This window comes from Tubulanus polymorphus, chromosome 10, assembly GCF_964204645.1.
Source record: "Tubulanus polymorphus chromosome 10, tnTubPoly1.2, whole genome shotgun sequence".
Taxonomy (NCBI): domain Eukaryota; kingdom Metazoa; phylum Nemertea; class Palaeonemertea; order Tubulaniformes; family Tubulanidae; genus Tubulanus; species Tubulanus polymorphus.
In genome coordinates this window covers 9,239,692-9,263,398 of record NC_134034.1, presented here as the reverse complement: position 1 = coordinate 9,263,398, position 23,707 = coordinate 9,239,692, and the positions used below count along the sequence as shown (strand labels likewise).

Sequence of the window (23,707 nt, the reverse complement as noted above, 5' to 3'; positions counted from 1 at the left end):
AGTGGCTAAATACTTCAGTGACCCGCATTAGAGCCCTGCTTCGCGGCTATATTTATTATTATCATTTTCATGGGCGTGCAGACTTGCAAGCTTGCAAGCCCATATTGCTATCACACGGATTGATAACATGCTTGGGGAGTCGATAACTTTCGTTAGAAATTATCTTGGGCTCTGATATTTACACACATTTAATGCAGTAAGAAAATCCTTTCGTATATTGGCTATATCGGCTGTCGTTTTCTTTCTTCTATGATTTTATTTCATCGGTTTTGTTATTTCAACAGCGCACGCCATCCTTGGCTGAACGTGCGTGATCACTCTTGACATTAGTATTCATGCGCGGCATAGTGCTGATGGACAATTCAATTCATTCTTTATTGACACAATTAAAATTGCACAATAAAACACTTACTTTCACGTTTTTAAATATTATTTTAATTTTCCTATACTTTCATTGGGTGCTTGCAATAGCGGCCACTTGAAAAAATCTTTGTATGACATTTATACGATTTCAGCTTATCTAAAACTTAAAACTGCCTTTCTGTTAAATAAATTCTGAATTGAATTGACCAGTTTGACTGGTTCCCTATCTCTTCAGAGAGCTAGGGGGCGATAGTTTGTGGCGGAATTTAACTTTATCGGATGATCGTAGTTGATTGTCGTTTGAAGGAAATACGACTTATTCTTGCTTTGTCTTTTTTATTTAATAGGAAAAGTCCCTTCTCTTCACCTGAAGTCAAGTTAGGGGCTTTTTGTGATGCAATGTGACGGGGCTTTCTTGCAAATCCTGTATATGCCTCGTCTGTCCGGAGGTCCACTCCACCAACCAACATTAAACAACAACGAAAGACCTGCGGGAACAGTGTAAATCAAATCAACATATATTTCACAGAGTGGTTGCCTGGAAGGCGACCGCCAACAAACTAACCAATAAATATTACACATGCTAAATAATTAAGTCAGAATCATACGAAGCTTTCTTACCTGCGGGAACAGTGTAAATCAAATCAACATATATTTCACAGAGTGGTTGCCTGGAAGGCGACCGCCAACAAACTAACACTGTTCCCGCCAAGACTTCAAACTATATGCAGACCATGAAGATGGCAGCACCGAACGGAGGCTATCAATTATACCGCCGAATAAACAGCCCGGCAACACCCTCCCTTAACGTCAAGAACTTTCGTCCCCGAAATAAGTGACATAAACAGGATGTCGTTTAAGCAATCTAATATTTTCTAAAATTCCCAACCTTCCAGATGGACGGAACGCAGCGAGAAATCATTAAAAAAAACCACAGATTACCGACCAAGAACAACTACACGCTCTTAATTACTAGTGACTTAATAGAATTTACATAAACAAAATCCAAACCACTCCCACAGTTATTTATAACACTAATTCTAAAAAAAATTCACTTCAAACTTTACACCAAGTTTCACATACATGCGTGTAACTTACATCACACACATAAATTAATATATATATATTGAAAGACCCGGCATATCTACACCACCCTTCCAAAGAAAATCTGTCCCCAGATCGAGATAAATAAACACATAAGAAGCGACGTAGCTTCAAAGAATTTGTCGTAATACACGACTTCATCTTATAGACATCACGAAAATGAAGAGACAAGAAAAAAAAACCCAAAATGAATTAAAACGCACAACGCAAAATAATGGATATACTGGATAAATAATGGATATACATGTTTCAATAACCCGGACATTTGATGACATTTTAAAAATACTTATTCACACAGTTTCAAGACCGCTGCCAACAGAGTCGGTTTTCCGCTTATCGAAGCATCTTTGCTTGCCAGTAACAAAGTATCCAGCTTCTGTTGCCACGAAGGACCTACCGTTAAAGCGCCAACCTGATAGTCAGCAAACCGTTCAGGCATACGTCTTACCCTTGTAGGACGATCGGCAAGGGCTGGACGCACGGAAAAATCTTGTGATTGCACCTCATTAATGTAAGCAAAAGCTATGTATTATATACATACAAGGCTCAAATAGAATTGCCGGTTTTCTAACCACTGATTAAAAGCTCAGAATGCGGTTGATTCTGTGAAATACTATTCCATAATTCAACAAATATCTTTGCTTTAACCATGTCCTTTATAATATTTTTTATCACTGAATGATTGATTACACATATCACATTTGTATGTTTCTTTTTCATTCTTTAATTCATCTAATTTAGTTTCTAATATATCATCTTTATATTTTAACTTTAATTTATTCTCTAAATGTATTTTAGTTATATTGTGTCTTGCTTTTTGAGATTTATCTATATTGATTTTACATGTTGAACAGTAGAATTTATTTGCTTCCATTTTAATACTAAATTTTTTATTAAAATTGATTTTAAAAGTTATTCATTTATATGTTATTCGTATATACATATGAATATTTTAAGAGTAATAGGGAAAGTAGGGGTTCAAGTCAGAGGTCGAGAGGTTGAGCTCATAAAAAAAATAAAAAAATAAATTCGAGTGTACGAGAATTTATTTTTTTATTTTTTTTATGAGCTCGACCTCTCGACCTCTGGCTTGAACCCCTACTTTCCCTATTACTCACATTGCTTGATGGAGTGAAAAGCTTATCAACTTCATCGGCCTCAAGGTTTGATTGGTCTGTAAGATAAATTTGACCAATTGAAATAGCTTTTACTGAATCACTTGAAACTAGTGCCCAGCAAGATTGTTCATAAAAAAACACACCTTTTCTACAATATTCAATGCCCTCGAAATCTTTTGAATCTCCTAAGACTTTTTAAGAATATTTCCCTTCCTTCTTAAGAATGATGCTGTGGAAAGGTTTCTACAATATTTCAAATTGTCTTCTAATACATTATCTAGAAGTCGAATAATCAAATTGGCCATGAGCTTGTTTAAATGACCACCAAAATAGGTATCATACACATCACGAAATATACGCTCTCTGATATTGTCCGTTATAAGTAGAGGATTTCACCGGTCATACCGGTGAGTTACATAAAGTGGGATAGCAGTAAATGATTTAGACCAGTCTGAATTAAACCAATATGTTTTCAAATAATGGGCAAGTTTATCCTTTGTCTTTTCACTTAAAAGTGAGGGAGATATTTTCTTTATAAAATATAAATAGTTATCTATCAAATTCAATTTGGAACTTTCATCCCATGCACGCGTGATACGTTTAAAACCTGTTTCAAGTGGACGGAGCAAACATTTAAGATGAGGGTTTTCATTAAGATGGCGTCGATAAGCTTGCAAAGAATGAAAATTACAAAGGACACTAGATAGACTAGTTTCCGCTACACCGGCTCGCATGCCGTCATCCTTATCATGCTGAATTCTGGGGTGTATAGGACTATTAAAAGAACAGGGCCTAATCTGGAAAAAGCCATTACCATCATTGAAGAAATAGAATTCAACTGGATGACTGCATTTTTTATCATTGCATGGTATATTAGCAATGATAATTTGTAATGTTATGGCATGAAAAGTACTATCTTCTTTTTTTGAAATTGAAACTGCTCCTAAGCGGCCGCTGTTGTTTTCGTCAGCAAATGTGATAAATGCCGTTTTATACCTAGCTGACATGAAGTCATGTTTCACATCTAAACCTAATATATGCTTACCATATTTACGTAGATATACTAAACAATCGTTTTACTTAGAATAATCAAATACTCCCTTCCTCAATTTTGGTTACCACGCTGAAAAAGCAGAACAGAATCAAAATTGGCTTCGAAAATCTTTTTAGTATTACGCCAATCGGAGCCTAAAAGTGGATTTTCATCTTGAGGGGTCATTGCTCTCATAATCAAATGCTTGTCAACATGCTTCATTCGTCTAGTTATCTGAGGTAATGGATGAAAAGTTGATTTTGTAGAGCAATGACTACACACTTTTATAATTGCAAGTAAATTGCAGGACGATTAGAAATAGAAGAATCCACTTGGATGCTTGAAAGAAGTGCACCACATTTGTACCAACACTGGGAAGATTGGGATGAACAGTTTATACACATAAGAACAGCAGGATAATCTGTTATTGGAGGAATCATCAGATGTATAGTATTTCTCATCAAATCGATGAATTTTCCCCCAATTTATATTGTTAACGACAGAAACCTTAACAGTATCCTGATTTGAATTGTATCGAGATTCAATCCCCTTTATAATTATGAGACGTTTTGTAAAATCAAAAGGAATCTTATCAAAATACTTTTTAGTTTCATTCCCAACCCACAGTGCCTTCCTCAATCCATTCAGATTCATGGCGATTTGTATCAAAATTCGAACCTACTGACTTGCCACAAGCTTTTTTAACCCAATCAATAGCAACCGGACTATCCAAAAACAAATTTATTTCATCCATTACCTCAGTTTTAGAATCTAGTAATGAAGCACAAGAAAATGACTTGTGTAGTACCTTGCCATCTTTTAGGGTAACTTGTAATATAATAGTATTTGGTTTTTGAATAAATCTAGGTTTTCCTGATATCAACTCATAGATAGTTTTGGAAGTATGGATAGGAATTGTTTCATTTGGTTTCAGTGGAGTTTTCACTGACTTTTGTAATTACATCTTCCCTGAACTTGCAGCTTTGAATGAATGACTTAATTTGTTCAATAGCATTTGAATAAAATTGATCTGACTGGGATTTAAATTTGTAATTCAGTGTTATAGGCCCTATTTGAAAACGTAATCTTAAAACCTTACGTTTCATCAAAAAGCATAAATCCGGATTATGGGAAAAATATGTTATTAAATCAGAGGGAACATTCAATTCCTTTCACCAATTCTTTTTAGATGCATTTTTTGGGGGTGCTATGTTTATCATATAAATTGGATAATATCCATTGTTTTACAGTAGGACCACTTAAACATTTTTTGAACCACTTCAGTTACATTTGATTCCGAACCTTTAAAAATCTTTGAAACTGAATCTAAATCTAACTTTAAAAGAAAATGAATATTCTTTCTTTGTAAGCGAGTTCTGCTTAAGAGATATTCATTAATTGATTCAGTATCAAATTCAGGTTGCTGTTTACTGTTTCTATTTGATTTCGTACGTTGTGAAGACTTACCAAGGCAAACATTTTTAGCAGGTATCGATTGGATTTTCAACAAAATCATCAGCATAATCATCAGAATAATCATGTTGAATAGTTTTACCAACAAAAGTTTGAGGAAAAGGCGTGGAGCTACAAAGGTCATTTTGGTGTTTTTGATAAATCAATTGGAGATCAATCCCTTCGATGAGCCAGATAATTAAGACTTTTCTTAGGTAGTCTGAATAAACAGAAATATTTTTCAAATATGATACTGTACGGAAATGTCCAAATTCATTTTGGAATGTAGCACCCATAGAAAAATCAGTCATGGCTGTAAATAGCTCAGGATCAAGCACTGCGATTGCCATGCCAATTATAGCTGCAACTCCGCAAACAGATGAACATGTCTGTAACATGTAATTCGTTTTGCAAAGTAACGAGCAGATATGGTCTGATCCATATTTTTGAGACACATCTGGACTATGGCACTATTTAAGCAAAAATGATCTATTCCCATCACATCTGATGAAGCTATCATCAAAGACAGTGTTGTGAAAATCCACATAAATATCTCTACCATCAAAATCATTGTCATTGAAAACAGTTACGGTCATAGGATCACGTTCATACAATTTCAAACCTTTATCTAGATTTGTAGAAAATATTTCAGGGATACTACAACCAGTCGTGTCAACAAATAAAGAGTTCGTTATTTCTTATTGAATAGACGGCAAAAAATAATTACCACCTTACATGGAGGTTGTACCATCCTCATTATATCTTACAAGAAAATGGAAAATTAAATGGGCATTAAGTACAGATTCATATCTACGTAACAACCGATGGATCATGATAGGGAAATGAGTCATTGAAGTTAAGTAGACTGATGCAACATGGATATTAAGCACTGTTCCAGTAAGAATATCACCAAAATAGGAAAGTACCCAATTACTTAGCCAATACTGCCTTGGAATAGTTGCCAGTTCTTCAACCAGAAGATTGGTATTGAAAACAGGGTCAACCATATTAGGAGAATGATCATGAATAAGTCTCATGAAATCAGCAATTGTTTGGTTGATAATGGTATTTTCACGACTGACATTTCGAGAATCATCTAAAAACCAATTTTTTTTAGCACTCACGGAAGCACCTATACTTTTATTACAAAACAGTAGTTTAGCTTCTTCTAGAGAAGTAAAATCATATGAACCAATACAGTAATCATGACTACCATAAAATTTGACACAAAATTTTTCGTCTCTCTGTTTTGTAGGAGAATTTAGCCTGGCTAGCTTAACTATACATTTTTCAATAACTGAAAGAGGTGGCAGAATTGGTTAATCAATTACTGAGAATTTCTCATCGGGTTTACAAGATTGATAGCAGATCTTAACATTTCGAGGCACAGTCTCAAAATTAATTCCTTCACAACTACCACGCGTGTAATCATGCAAACTAACATTATCTCCTCATCCGGTTTTATAAACGGAATCATTACAACATGGGTCGTCATTTCTTTCACACTGCCATGTAGGAATATGGTAAGTTATCACATGGTCCAGAAATGCATTTTCACCTACCACTACAGCATCACACCATGGACAACTAATATTATCAATATAGCAAGCATCATCCATTTCTATACGAGGCGGCTTTTAACCGGTATTTTTCTTTCACTGCTTACTTTCTTTTTTGCAAGCGTCTTTCTAAAGAACCTAAATAAAGCAGACAAGAAGATATGTACAGGAAAAGACCAAGCAACCAAAAATTCAACAACACTGATTAGCCACAAATTTATAACCATTTGCTTCTGAATTGGGAGGCTAAAAACTGGATGAAAGTTCATTCAAATGAAATAAACTTTGACCAAGTTGTCCTATTGATACACATGCTATCTAGTGGGTTATGGGTTGAGTTCTCATTTCCACCACCAAAACACAACACGACATAACTGTTTACTTACCAGTCCTTGGTGGACCATATAAAAAAACATTTTCAGTGCAGAAAGAGTGAAAAAGCCATGCCCACGATGAGTTTATTAACAAAGTGCATCTTAGCATGTAAATATATTAAATAGAAAGCAATTATAGAGATATCAAGAAATATAGCATTGTAACGGATAAGAATAGATCGCAATAGAGCTTGGTAAATAATTGACACATTTATGCATCTAAATTCGCCATACACTGGAAACTTGTTAGTTGGACAGAGTATACGGAGAACGGATTGATTATTTCACTGTTATTCTGAGCATATCCTCTTAAGTCAGATATTTGGCAATCTCAATATTACCGAATCTAAATATAAATCCAATTTCTGTGTAATGTTAGACATCTGGTCAAGAAATAATCATCTGGAATAAGAGGAGTTTATCCAAGGGAAGGGTTTATGTACTATCAGATCATTGTGATTAATGATACGTGCATGTAATATTTCACAATAGGAAGAAGTGGATTTCAAGAAGTCTGATACTTATCTTTCTATTCCTCCTATGAATAAATATTCGGAGTGATACATTAAGCACATTTATAAATAATAATTATGATGTATTCTTTTCATACCATCATGAAACATAATATATTTCAACAGAAACGACGATGGTAAAGCTATAGCCTACCTTATAGAAGATAGGGTTGACATTCCCATAATCTACAATACCCATAATCTACAATAACTGCTATATCATCTGACACAAAAAGTATATATCCCTGAAAAAGAACTAAGTTTCTCAGCAACTACGACATTTTATTTTCCTGAATTTTAATAACTTTGACACTGAATAAAGCCTACCTGAAACACTATGTCACAACTTTTGGCATGATGCTTTTCCTTGAAATCGTGTTGCTGCTTAACTGTACATTTTCGAAGTGGGGTTGTTTTTCCAGTGAGTGTATTCGAAGTGGGGTTGTTTTTCCAGTGAGTGTATAATGAGCTGGCTGTAAAAAAGTAGACACTGTCACTGCAAACACACTCAACACTCACGGTGGTACCATCTTGGAAATTGATTCTAATTTGAAAGACAAACCTGGACTGCCTTCAACGTCTTCGACTTTCTCGACATAATCTAAGTTTTTCATAAGTTTTCCAGTTGATACATGAAAAAGCTGTTTCTTTCACTGAAATCTAATTCATTTTTTTCATTGAGATAAATACCGGTGTTAATCATTTTTCATATTTGCGCCATGTATAGCAACCGATTATAATTCGACCATACCTATATGGAGGAAATATATTGTCAACCATAACATCGGTTATTTGATTGCTCAGGTTAAGATTTCCTTCTTTGTTAGGAGGCAGACAGTCCTTCTGAAACGACAGCACAATGCATAGCATATTCCATGATTTATTAAGTAAGATGACCATGATAAAAAAGTCATTGCAAACATGAGGATTAAGACCTTATTGTAGGCTTTTCATACTTACATCGACAAATGCTGATCATCAAGCTTAAATTCGGTATAGGGAAAATTGAATTGTGTACAGAGGTTATTCAACATGATATTGAAATCACCACGCTTCAGCATTACGTCTTCGCTGAAATTTGCATGACATAAAACATGAAACAACATGATGAAATGCAAATGAAAGAAAACATAACATGTTATATCTTGAAAAAATCATTAAAAAAATCATAGTTATTAAGTTGAGTTTTGACAAAACCCAAAAAACCCATAATACTTACTCATCACAGCGATAAGTTACACCCGAAACACCTACGACACAATCGTTTTGCACTTTGTATTGCAGCAATTTCAAATGCATTTCCATTTCCTTGAAGTAAACCTCGATGGGTCGGTCTGTTGCCAAATTGTTTGTACCGACGTGCAACAGAATCCCTGCATGAGATGAAAAGTCGACATCTTTTATATCTGAAAAAATAGGTTGGTAACCTTTAAAAAATGGACACAAAAATGGGGTGAAACTATTGATCATTCAGGTTTTAAAAATATACATGCCAATTGAACTAATGACTGAGGTGTAAATGATACAAATTACTAACCATTATAAATATCAATGATACAAGCACCTGGATGTACCACTCTATCCCAGCTTGGCTCGGTTCGAGCGCCTTAAGCCTATTGTCTCGGCGCCGTTGAAGTATCTAAAGGATGCCGTTTATATTCTTACCGTTACGTATTAGTAATAGGGATAATAGGGTTTCAAGCCAAAGGTCGAACGGTCGAGCTCATAAAAATAAAAAATAAATTCTCGCACGCTCGAATTTATTTTTCATTTTTTACTCACTCGCCCCTTCAACCTTTAACCATTATCCCTATTACTCTTAAAATATTCATATATATCAATAACATATAAATGAATAACTTCTAAAATCAATTTTAATAAAAAAATTAGTATTAAAATGGAACCAGAACAACTACAAACTATCAATATTACAAATAGTGTTGTTAATATTTATCATAAGAAATGTTGTGAATGTGAAAAAAGTAAGCCATTTACAGATTATTATAATAATAAAACTCTGAAAGATGGTTTACGAAATATTTGTAAAACATGTTGGAAACAGAATAATAAACAATATCGGGCAAATAATCCAGAAAAATGTAAAGAAAAAGGTAAACAATGGAGAGAAAATAATCGAGAACATATTAAAGTGTACGATAAGATTTATCGAAAAGAAAGATATCAAACAGATCTTAATCTTAAATTGAAACAATGTTTGAGAAATAGATTATCACAATTATTCATTAAAGAAAACCATTCAGTTACACTAGCACATTTATTGGATTGTTCAGATAAATTTTTTAAATCATGGATAATATATCAGTTTAATGGTGAAATGAATATAGATAATTATGGAGATTATTTTCATATTGATCACGTTTTACCAATATCTAAATTCAACATGAATGATGAACACAATCAGAAACTAATCTGGAGCTGGCAGAATTTAAGACCTTTAGAAAAGAAAGAAAATATAATTAAATCTAATAAACTAGATTTACGGTTATATTTGGATCAACTGGATAAAGCAAAGAAATTTATTGAATTATGGAACAATGATCCAAATAATGAACAATACGCTGAGTCTTTAATAAGTGGTTAAAGAATAATGGAATTCAAATGAAATATAATAAAAAAACAATAACTTCAACTATCCATTATTTCTATTATATTTTTAATATTTTCTTTTGCATTCTTGTTAACACTAGATTAAATAGATTTTGAATGGGTTTGAATAAAAATTCTTTAACTTTAACTAACCTAGTCAATTTAGTATTAACCTAAAGAGTTATTAGTATCATTTAATACTTATATTTTTTTTCGCTTTTTTCTCTTATATAAATGTTAAAGAAATCGAGTAAAAATAATGCTGATATTGAAAAGACAATTGAAGATTTGGGCATTACTGGCAATAATGATGCAGTTGTAACTACTTGTGCTCAAGTTGATAACAATATTGATTATGAATACTACTTATATTGTAAGCACCATCTTGAATTACTAATTGCCGGAGGGAAATCTAAAGAATTCTTGGGAAAAATTGTAACTTATCAAGAACTAGATGCTATGAAACCAGATAAAGTAATAAAATATTTTAAGATTTATGAAGAGTCAAGATTGGCCCGAATAAATGATTCTATTTCTGATGGTATTGTCAAATGTTATTCAAAATTATGTAAACGGATTATACCAATTGATGATGAAAATGAATTATATGTTGATTTAAAAATTGACTACTTAGTTATAACTGAATTACAAAAATTGGTTGGATACGCTTCATTCCAATTAGGATCGGTTATGACATTAATTTCTACTGGTGTCATAACATTTTCGAATATCAAGCCTATAGAATATAAATCAGGTAAGAACGAAACAGATGGTGTCGTACGACCCCCACACGGTAAAACAGAAAATAAATCAGAATAAAAATTAACTAAAATAAATGAGTGATGATATTAATATATTATGAGATTTTTAGTTTTATTTTATAACAAAGATAGAAAATCTATGCAACAAACATTGGAAGAAAATCAAATTATACCTACTGAATTACATGATGAATATATGAATAAATTAAAGAATAATAAAGGTTCAAAATTACTTCTGAGGCTTCAATTTCCCTATGAATATAAATTTATAAAATAAAATTTGAAATATTATAGAAACTATTTCAAATTAATACCTCCTTGTGTCTTTATTATCTTTAGTACTTTTAGTACACAAAGAATAAAGAATCTTTATTTTATCAGTACTGAATAAAATTATGTTTAAAACTACTAAACTACTAAAGACAATAAAAACAATAGAGTCACAACAAACACATATAGATTTATCATTACTGAATCAAATATATATAATAAATCTGTGAGATAAATAAATCTATGATATTTATTACTGAATCAAATATATATGATAAATCTATGTGTGTTTGTTATGTCTTTATTATCTTTAGTACTTTTAGTACATAAAGAATATATCTTTATTTTATTAGTACTTAGAAACATAAATATATAAATAATTTTTATACATGATAAATCTATGATATTAATCATTATTGAAACAGTAATATATAATAAATATGTGTGATAAATAAATATTATTATTGGAACAGTAATATAAAATCCATCAGATGAATAAATATTATTATTGAAACAGTAATATATATATTTATGTCTTTATCTCTTTAGGAGTTTAGTAGTTCTATTTTATTTTTAAAGTATTGATAATATAAAGATTTATTCTTTATGTACTAAAAGTACTAAAACTACTAAAGTCAATAAAGACAGAGAGGGTATTATATTCATATTATGAATCCCTCTCAACCTTTAACAACTTATTTCCTATTACTCTAAAAATATTAATCTCATAACTTCTAAAATCAATTTTAATTAAAATATGTATTATAAATGGAGAATAAACAAGTACACAGTGAGAACAACAGATCATTTCTAGATAGAATAAAAATATACTACAAATGATAAATCAGTAGATTATAAATTTAAGAAGTTAACAGAATTAACAATTCATAAGAAATATCTAATTGCAAATATTGATACAGTTACTAATAGATATGGTAGTAAATTAGTTATCCAGTTAGAATATGAAGGATTAAAAGGAAATAAATATAAATTCAGAACATATTTACCAGATAGATTTCATAGATTATCAAGTGAAGATTCAGAAGAATTATGTTCAGGTGATTTCTATTTCATATACACAGGTAAGAATAAAAAAGGGCACCATGAAATAGATGTCGAATAAGAAAATATGTAAAATAAATGGTAGAATTAAAAGAATATAGAATATTTTTTGATTCAAGAAGACTTACAAATTATAAATCACATAATTTACTAGTACAATTAGATAGAGAATTTAAGAATTGTGTTGATTTAAAATTAGTAAATGTAAGTTTATGTAACTCATTTTACAATATATCGAATAAAACTGTTGAACATAGAGCCTTTTTAATTTTTAATAAAAATAAAAATGAATGGGCCTATATATATTTAAAACCAGGGTTATATAATTTAGATACATTGGCACAAGAAATTAATAGAAAAGCCTGGCACAAGTCAGGTAATAATTCCGGGTTTAATATTAGATTTTTAAAAAGTGAGAGTTCTAACAAAATAAAGATAATGTTGGCTGATATTGAAAAACATAAATTTATGGTAAAAAACCTATAGCTAAACTGTTAGGAATTCCTCCAGATAAATCTTTAACAAATATTGAAGCTACACCAAACTTAATACCTTTTACACACTTTTATATTTATTGCAATTTAATCGATCCTACAAAAACATTCGAAGCAACTAAAGATATAACTTGTGATTCTGGTTTATTAAACATTTTACCATTGAAGAAGGTTAAAGAATTTGGAACGCAAATAAATTATAATTTAACAGAATGTGATTTCAAACCATGCATTCCTAAATTTGATAATTTTAGATTAGAAATTAGAAATCATAATGGATATTTAATTGATTTGAATAACTTTCCTGTGATATATAAATTAGTTACAAAGTGTAGAGAGTAATTTTTTTACTATATAAATGAATATAACTGTTGGGTCGAGTATATGTTTTGGATTTGATTTTAAACATGGTAAAGAAATGAGAATTAAACTAAATGATGTAATTACCGATATTAAACGTAAATCATTTAATAATGTATCAATGATTAATAAAGAAAATTATAATACAGAAAAAGTAATTGATTTAATTAAAACGCCTTTAGAATATTATGGATTAAATCAAGATCGAATTATCGATGATATTAAAGATATATTATCTAAAATATATGATAATCATAAAAGTAGTAACGAAATAAATGTTGGAATAATTATAACTAAGATAACTAAATAATTTGAAGATAGTAATTTTTTTGATAAATAAATGAGTGATAATAAGTGGATAATAACTGGATTAAATAATGGAGCATTATAATCAGTCGGAACTGTTGGTTATTCAATGGTATTAAAAAAAGTATTTAAAATGGGAAGCGTTAATGTTGATAGATTTGATATAAATGATATTTTAAAATTAACGTTAGCAGTAACTTTATCTAATTTAACTATTGATTATTTGGAAAAACAAAAATATATTCCTCCTATATAAATGCGTAATTATTTTACTAAATAAATGGTATCTGCAATAATAACTATAATAGGATCGGCAATTGTCAACGCTTTAGCATTTACTGGTGGTGGTTATTTATTTAAGCATATTGATAAAAATGGGTCATTATCAGAACAAAAAAGACATAACTTAGCATTAGAAAAATATAATAAAGCAGCAGAAGAATATAGAGAAAAGAGACAAAATTACATGGATTATATTAACAAAGAATTATATCATCAGAAGATTTCACATAGAGATTTTCAATCAGTTGATGATGCAATGAGTTTATCTAACGCGGTAACCAATGAAGAAAAATTACATCTATACAAACCTAAATTATCAGATTATTATACCCCAAGTAAAGAACAACAGAAATATGAAATAATTTGGATTTTAGGCGGAACAGTTATTGTTATATTTGTAGCATATAAATTTACTAATTCGTAATTTCTTTTCTAAATAAATGGATGATAAAGTTGATAATATTGATATTATTCCTCATGATATAAATAAAACTAAATTAAAAACATATTTAGAAAAACAAATATTAGAATTTGAAAGTGACTTAAAGATAAAAAAGAAAAAATATTTTAAAAGTAAAATTATATATTATTTTATTATCAGTGGTTCAGTTACAATTAGTTCTGTAATAACATTTCTACCAATATTCAGTCCATTAACACCTTTAGCTATATCAATTGGGGTGCTAGGATTATCATCAAGTGTTTTAACTGGTATAAGTTCAAAATTAAATATAAAAAGTAATAAAGAAAAAATGAAAACTAATATAAAAGAAATTAATAAATTAAAAAATACACTTGATTATATAATAAGTTTAAATGGTAATATAACAGTTGAAGAACAAGATAAATTATTAAAAGAATTAATAAATAATTAATTTTTTAATTATATAAATGGGGTTTCCAAAAGCTTTCCAATATAATAGATCAATTAAATATAAGATTCCTGCAATAGATTTTAACAAAAATATTACATATACAAATTTAGTTTTAAATTCATTAACTAATTAAGAAATTTATGTTACTGAAACTAATAATTTCAATGTAAAGATGGAAAATATATTCAATGTTTACGTAATTAATTTTAAAAATTTAAATGAGGCAAAACAATGGTTATTTAAATCCAATATGAAATATTGGCAGAACCAATTAAATTTTGCAGTTTATTGTGCAACAACAGGGTGTGGTATAAGTTGGAATGATCATTTAAATAAACCAAGTTTACCATTGATGTTATCACTTTTTAGATTTCATACTTATTTTCAAATAAAATTAATATAAGATGAATTAGAATGTCCTTTACCAGGTTCAAAATGTTTTAATGAACTAAATAATAATATTAATTTTTCGAAGTTTTATGAAATATGTAATGAATTTAATATTAATTCAAATAATGATTTTAGAGCAAAAATTGGTACAATGGGTGGATTAGGAATATTATATACTAACGAATTTGGAAAAATAATGACAAATACAGATATAAGAACACTAAATTGGAATGAATTACCAAAATATTATAATAATATACAACAACAAAACAATAATGGTTGGATTAATTTTATTTTAGAAAATAGTGAAGGTTTTACAAAATCAGGCATACAAAGAATAAATCAATCAATTAGACCTCATTTGATATGTATTCTAGGTGCGCAAGTTGAAACAAGATCACCAATAGTTGGAAATGATAACACTTCATTTGACGCGCAGAAACAATTCAAAGTTTTATTTGAAGATTCCATTCACAATGATAAAAATAGATCGATTCCAGAAAACATTGTAAGATATCAAAATTATTTAGATAAATCACATATTAGATTAAATTATTGTATAGGCCCTAATCTATTAATTATTTCTAATGATTTAGTATTAAAAATGGGAAATATAATTGGTTATAATAATTTGATAAAAACTGCAACAATAAATAATAAGTTTGGATCGTATGATATAAATAAAAAGATTTTCACTGCTCCAAAATTAATGGAAGGTGAAAAAAATAAAAAACATATTCAATCAACAGAAACTAAAACTAAGAATATTAAATTAAATAATGATTCTAAAATAAAAGATTACAATACATCAGAAAATATAAAAACTGATATTATTCAACATGACATAATTAAAACTGATAATGATAATAAATCAAATGAAAATACTAAATTAGCTATTACTTGTATAGGAATTGTAATAGGAGGAATATTATATTTAATTTTCTATTATATAAATGGATAAAGAAATTCCATTGGATACTGTTGGTGACTCCCCCCGTATAAGTGATGAACCGCAACTTGATTTTCCTGATACTAGTATCAGTATTGATGATGGATTAGCATTTAATTCTAATTTAAATAATGATGATGATTATGATGGAATTAATGCCGAGGTACCTGAAAAATTAAATAAATATTTAGAAGCTCCTAAAATTGGTAGAATTACAACTATAACAGAAAGAAAAGAATTAATGAATCTATTAGAAAAACAACAAGAAGAATATCCTGATAAACCCATGGAATTATATTAAATGAAATCTAGAGTAACAGAAACAATTGTTAACCAATTATTACCAAAAGTTGTAATAGATGAAATTGATACAGAAGGTAATGCAAATTTTAAAAGATGATCCACATTTCATGAATAATTTAGAATTTAAAAAGGATGCATGGTATTATAATCTTGAATTAAATAGGAAAACTGTAACAATTCAATTATCTAGAATGGGACAAGAAAATATGTATGAACCTGGAATGCGAGCAAGATCTACAATTGAACGTTCAAAAGGTGGTTTAGAAATTAGCAGAATTATATGCACTCGATAGAATAAATGAAGATGAACCGATTCCGAATATTGATATTAACAATTATTCACCATTTAAAAATCCAAATCCAAAACCTACTTTTGTTGACCCAGAAAATGATGAAGATTTTGCAGATCGATTAGATATATTAAGATCTTCAACACCAGAAACATCGAGAAGAGATATTCAACAAATTGATAATGATTCAAGTCAATTACAATTAGTAAAACATTTTGATAGCATGTTAGATACAGTTCACTCATTTGAAGAAGAGATGAATAGTGTTTTAGATACACCCGGTGCTGAAACTGGAATAAATCGAATACAATCTTTACTAGAAAAAGGATTACTTGATTTAAATGAAGAACAATTGAACATATTTCCTGAACAAGCACGTAGAGAAATTAAAGGTATGCAAGAATCAGCTGGTGAAATTGCTAATATTAAGATGAGATTTTCTAAAATAACCATGTTAGAAAAAGAATTAACTAATGCAAATGAAGAATTAAAACAATTAGAATTAAATAGAGATCTTCAAGTAATTGATGAAGTTGATAATGAATGCAGAAAGTTAGCTTTAGAAAAAGAAATAGATGATTTAAAATATAACAAAGAATTTCAGGAAAAAGGAAGAGATATATTATTAAAATCATATGATCTTAATCATATTAAAAAATTAAAAGTTATTTTTAAAGATTTAATAATAAAAACAGATTCTAAAATATCATTGAAAGACAGAAAAAAATTATTATATAAATTAGAAGGAATAACAATTCTTTCAATTCTATCAGCTGTAACTATGGTTTTCACAACAATTGGTTTAGCTATATCAAATTCATTGAAATCTACTTCTACTTCCAATAAACCGGATAAACCCCCAAATGATAATAATTCTATAGAAGATAAAGTTAAGGATGGTTTAAAAAAATTAGCAAAATGATTATGGGAACTATCTAAAAAATCTGCTGCAGCTTTACCCGGAGTTATTGCATCAATTGTTGGTTTTATATTGAAATCTGCTGGGAATATTCTTAACTTTGCTGCTGAACATATTATTTTATTTTTAATTACAGTTGTAAGTGCTATTATTTTTGGGCTAGTGAATATGATGAAAAATAGATAATTAATTTTTTTGTTAAATAAATGAGTTGGAGTTATGTAAATCCTTCTAAGAATCCTAGAATATCTAACGCTATTAAAGCAGAAAGATCTCATCATATAATTACTCATAACCCTTCTTATATTAATCCTGATGAAACTTTATATGTTAGAATCCCTAGATTAACACAAAATACTTTTTATGTTCCAAATAGTATTTATTTATCAGCTGATATAAATGTAACTGGTAATAATAATAATAATAATAATGTTGTTGATAATGTTGGAAGATATTTGATTAAAAAATTAACTATAAAGATTGGGCCAGAAACAGTTTTCTCATTAGATGATTATAATTTATTTATGCATTACAAAGATTTATGGTTAACAAAAGGAAATAGAAATAATATGATATTTCAAGGCATCCAATCAGAAAACCAAAATAAATTAAGATCAGAAGCTAATAATGCAGTAGTAACTAATGACGTAGATAATTTGATCGAAAAGATTAATGGAAGCAAATATAAAATTCCATTAGATTTTGAATTGATAAATAAAAATGCACCTTTATATAAATGCACAATTCAAGAAGATATTATATTTGAGATAACATTTGGTCCTGCTAATGAAATTTTAATATCAAATATAATTTAAGATATGGGTTATAAATTATCGAATATATGTTTAGAATATGATACAGTAACTGATGAAAATATTTCAAGTATAATTCAAACTCAATACAATCAAGGATTTTCATAATTATATGATTATATTGATAAATTTAAAACTGTAACTATTAATGCACATGATGAAATAATTAATGAGAATATTAACTTCCCAAGAAGATCTATTAAAGGTATATTAATATTTTTTACCATTGCAACATATTCTAATGGTGCAATACAGGTTGATAAGTATTATAATCCTGAAATAACAAAAGTAGATATAACCATCGAAGGCATAGCAAATAAAATATTTTGTCAAGGAATGAGAATGATAGATCAGTGGCCAGAAATTAGAAAACATTTTATGAATGAAAAAGTAAAATCATCTGAAAATTGTAATATTAATCAAATTGATTATTATACCGGTAATAAATATGCATTATGGTTAGATTTTAAAACAACAGAGGATAACTTATTACATGGTTCTGGGAAAAAACTAGAGAACACTAAAGATGGAATATAATTATTCATGAAAAAGAAAAAAGGAAGCTTAAATTTTAAAATGCACATTTACATCATATCTGACGCGCAATTAAATATTGTAAATTCTCAATTGAATAGTGTTATGTATTAGAATTTTAATTTTAATAAAAATTTTTATAATAAATGGAAGGAGGAATATATGAAATACAAAGTCCAAGTGAAATGATACCAGATATATATTATATAATACCTTATGATGAATACAGTAAGTATTTTGGAGAATACTTTAATCAATTCAAATATAGAATAAGTAAAATAGATAATAATATTGAAACAAAAATAGGAGATAATATTGAACCTAAAATAGAAGATAATATTGAATCTAAAATAGAAGATTATGTTATACCTTCTACATCGAATGATGATAAGATTGAACCTGATATCAAAACCAAAAAGACAAATGAAAAATATTGTGACGTATGTAAACAGTATAAAAGTTATACGAATTGGGCAACTCATCTTAATTCACTCCAGGATAAGAAAAATAAGAATACGACTATAAACGAATTTAATAATGATAGTGAAATTGATAATGATAATGTTAAAGAAGATGAATATTGTGATGTGATAAATATATAAGTCGTAGTAATTTTTCAAAGCATAAATTAACTCAAATACATTTGGATAATGTAGAAAGAAATATATGTGAAAAGTGTAATGTTGTTGTATTACCTAAAGATAAAATTAAACATGATAATTCTATTGAACATACAATAAAAGTTATTCACGATTGGTAGAACACTATATCCGTGTTGACGCGACATTTGAGGCAACATTTAGGGTACAAGGTACATCGCGGAACAAATTGTGGTGACACAAGTCAACACATTTGTGTATGGAACTAGATGCGGCACCGAGTACTCCGCGGGCGTTCATCTCATCCACCGGAAACGCCACAAGTCAACAAATCGCCACATTTTGAAATCTGTTATAAATCATTGAATTTAATAAAAGCTGCTCACGGAAAATGCCGCGACCAAAAAGGCTAAAACTGTCTTTAGCAGATACCGTCGAATTGGAACTTGTACAAGAGTCAAAGGTATAGTATATTCTTTCGTTAGAGTGGTTATTTTACCGGATCCGGTTACCGACTTATAAAAGATATTTAGCCGGATACATACATTACGTATAATATAAATTAATAAAAGTAACAATAAAATCATTATATTGGGTTTAGGGTTAGGGTTTCGATAGGATAGGGTTAGTGTCAATTTACTGGCCCGGGTTCGAGTCTCGCTCTATCCGCTCTATTTTCTCGCCCTCTGTTCTCCACACTTTCCTTGAATTTTCCGGCAAAATATCGTTCAGAAGTCGGAGACCGGATCCGGCAAAATAACCACAGCCTATTAATTACACTTCTATGAATAAAACGATAAAAAAATCCTTTACTGAGAACGTTAAATGTCAATGGTCGTACATATCACTTCCACTATCTCTAAAGTACACGCAGTATACGACGGAGCTCCGCGAACATTGTCATTTGTCATTATAATTTACTATTTTCCTATAATTTACTATTTTCCTATAATTTACGATTCCTCACCCGAGTCAAGCATGAACTACAGCACCAATGTCTGCCAAACTGCCGCAATGATTATAGAGATGGACTATTTACACGAAACAAGCCCTTTTAGAAATTTTCGGATGGTTTTAGAGGGGGTACCCCATTATTCACCCCTAGATCCGCCCCGTTCTTTTTGGGATATTTTGCTTAATGTTTTGAACACATACGTAAAATGTGTCTTAATACTAATACGATATGATAGAAAAGAAAATATGTTCAATTTTTTTCAATAAGATTAGCAATCAACGAAATAATTATAGTTTTAACTTTATTTTATCCCACATTTCTACAATTCATCTTATGTTCAACGCATAGATTACGAAGGACTGTCACCAAGAGGATTTTTTAACAACATTCTGCGTTTTTTTCATATATGTAGTATATAAAGTGGCTTGAAAAAATTCTTTGCTCGGCAAAAAATAGGGGGGGGGGGGGTGGTCGTGCCGCGTACGCCCCGTCTGGATCTGCCCCTGTCTTTTCTCTGATTCAAATGAGCTAAACAGTGTAAAGTTGATATAAAAACAATGATTTATTTGGACTGCATAAAAAAAGATAACTAAAACGATCCAAGGGGTACCCCCATACAACCCCCCCCACAAATTTGAGATACAGGAAAAGAATTTGTGATACTAAGTGTTGTGATATCAGTATCTCAATGAGACACCTGTCCAAGAAAAATAAATCTACTCCTGTTTAATTAACCTTTGGATAAATTATATTTGTTTAAATTTTGAATGATTTTATTTTTTATTATAGGTCTCTAATCTCATTAGAGAGTTGAAGTTGTTGGAAGCAAAGACAATAGAGCACGCTGTGTTAAAATATGGCTACCAAACTGTGATGCAGGATTTAAAGATATTGCACAGCATTCAGTCGGCTCTCCCTCAATCAGTCACAAAATCGTTGCTGGAAAACATTTATGATGAGAACCTTGTAGTGCCTATAAAGGTATTAGAGCAATTCCCACGAGAGTGTGAATCATCACATTCCCTAAACGTACTTGGACCACCATCAGGTAAACATTGCACCAATAGTTTGATATATTGGTTTCACTGTCAGTATATGTCAAAAAATGGCAATAATATTCTTTTATGATTTTAGGACAATGTTTCATATGTAATAGATCCTTGCATATTCACAACAAGCCGATAAGTGTGAAGTATGTGACCTTCAAAATTCAATGGAAGTTTAAGGTATGCCAAATTCTATTTAAAAGTCCTTTGACTGTGCCCTGTCATGATAGCATGACTCTTGCTATGTATGCAAGTTTTACCTTTCAGATCGATCTACGTTGTAAATCATGTGGAATCAACTATTTATTTGACAAATATGGTAATATGAGCACTGGCTATAGATTTTATAAAAAAGCAAGAGATGCCATTGTAGCGTCGGATAAGATCATATTCGACAGAGCAGTGTTCAACATGCAGTGGGCATTTGCGTAAGTATTACAGTATCAGTACATATTTTAGATGATTATTGGCAATATTTGTAATCTTAATGTTGAGTATTTCACTACATAACTGCATGATTACAAATTTATTCTTATGTAAAGCGCAGAGATTACTGTTTAGACATTGTGCTATGTCAAGAAAATAGATAATTATTATCATGAACTGGTGGACTTGTGCAAAATATTTATGAACCATACTTTTCTTCCTTCTAGACAACATTCTTGGGTTTCATTCCAAGGTTTTGCAGAAAGTTGGAATGATGCATGGGATTTATCAGAGAATGACGGTAAATATTTGCTCTCTCATTCTTTTGTGTGTATTTTTTGGCCTGGTATGAAATTCTTGCATGCCTACTGAGCCATAGTAAGCCTAAGTGTTATTATGTTTTTTTTCCAGAAATAGATAGAAGAACATGGGCTGACTGTTTTTGGTGGGGAGAACTAGAATCTGAACTTCGAGACTCTGGCGACTTAAGTTTTAGTTTTTGCCATGATTCTGATCGAGAAGGTATGATCAAGATTGAGGAAAAACGTCAAACAGCCCACTATCCACATTCTAAAATTGATTGTAATGCTGATTGTAAAGCTCGAGGTAAGCCTTGTTGATTCATATTCACAAGCCACAGTATGTCACATTGTTTATATCTATGTCCCTTTGGCCAAATTGGCTGTATCATTTATAGGTTGTGGAAGATTATGGATAACTGATGGTATTTGGAAGATCCAATTCACTCATTGCATGTTCTATGTTGAGGTAATGTATCCATAATACTATTTGTAAATACTAGTAAGCATTGTAAATGAAGACAAATCTGCACCATCATGAATGCTGTAGTACATTTATACCGATAAAAATGTACTGGTTGGACTAACTAATTACTAACTTGGTAATTTAGTAAATTTAAGTTCTTGATAATTCAAATATAAACTGTGATTCAATAATAATAAGATGTGATACAAATTAGGGATAATATATAACATAAAAGCTGTTACAAACTAAGGAAACTAAAGGCATGTCATGTTTTTCAGACTTCACACAATTTTGATTTTGCTAATGCTGAATTAATTTACCCTTGCACACACCTGCCAACCGTAACGTTTTTGCCGTATTCCGTACCGGTGCTATCCGCGGTAATACGGCGTTACTGGCACAGGCAATGGAATACGCTTTTTTCCGATATCGTTCCGATGTTACGCGAATGAGCAAATAAATACGGCCTCAATAAAAATCTCCTTATATTATGTCAATAAAGGTAATTTTGCAGTACATAATCGGTATTTTAATGGTTTATTAACATTTATTACGGGGAAATTTGGTTTTTATTTGAGTAATTGTCACGAAGTTTCAATACAGCCGGGAACCAGTCTAGCGAATTTTCGGTTACAACGAGTAATACCGGGAACCAGTCTAGCGAATTTTCGGTTACAACGAGTAATTTTCATCGCTCAAATTGTCATGAATGTTGCAAATGGCGGACGAAGTTCACGACGTTTTGTCAAATCTGGAAAATTCGGAGGGTTCTCCGTCTTCTTCGGAGTCGGAATTTGAAACTGATACTGCGGTAACAGGCAGTAGAAAACGTATGATTAAGAAATATCGGAAACAGAAGTATAAAAAATCGTACAGCGCACAATATCCATGTTTCATAGCATCGAAATTAAGTAAATACAAGATGTACGATATGTCAAATCGATATAGGGATCTCACATGGCAGATTAAATGATATTTCACGTCATTGTGAAAGAAAAGGACATAAGGATAAAGCGAAACTCTCTGAAATTTCACATTTTTTTAGAACTGATAACACAACAAACCCTGGCCTATCTGTTATAAAATCTGAAGTTCTGTTTGTTCACTTCCTGGTTGAGCATAATCTATCATTCAGCACTGCTGATCATGCTGCTAAACTGTTCAAAAAAATGTTCTCATCAAAATCT

The 23,707-nt window shown here is 30.3% G+C and overlaps 2 protein-coding genes across 2 annotated transcripts in view; one reads left to right on the top strand and one right to left on the bottom strand.

Moving 5' to 3' along the window:
- The window catches only part of LOC141912027 (uncharacterized), a 65,603-nt gene extending 61,895 nt beyond the window's left edge, over positions 1 to 3,708 (bottom strand). The window contains exon 1 of the mRNA XM_074803190.1: positions 3,631 to 3,708. The gene's annotated coding sequence lies outside the window, so the exon portion shown is untranslated. The remainder of the gene's footprint in view (positions 1 to 3,630) is intronic.
- Positions 3,709 to 19,639: 15,931 nt separating this feature from the next.
- LOC141911574 (uncharacterized) overlaps positions 19,640 to 23,707 on the top strand; it is a 28,802-nt gene continuing 24,734 nt past the window's right edge. The window contains exons 1-7 of the mRNA XM_074802560.1: positions 19,640 to 19,791; positions 21,073 to 21,331; positions 21,418 to 21,509; positions 21,597 to 21,757; positions 21,983 to 22,056; positions 22,167 to 22,361; positions 22,453 to 22,523. Of these exons, the coding sequence (XP_074658661.1) occupies positions 19,720 to 19,791; positions 21,073 to 21,331; positions 21,418 to 21,509; positions 21,597 to 21,757; positions 21,983 to 22,056; positions 22,167 to 22,361; positions 22,453 to 22,523 (924 nt within the window). The 5' untranslated portion in view covers positions 19,640 to 19,719. The remainder of the gene's footprint in view (positions 19,792 to 21,072; positions 21,332 to 21,417; positions 21,510 to 21,596; positions 21,758 to 21,982; positions 22,057 to 22,166; positions 22,362 to 22,452; positions 22,524 to 23,707) is intronic.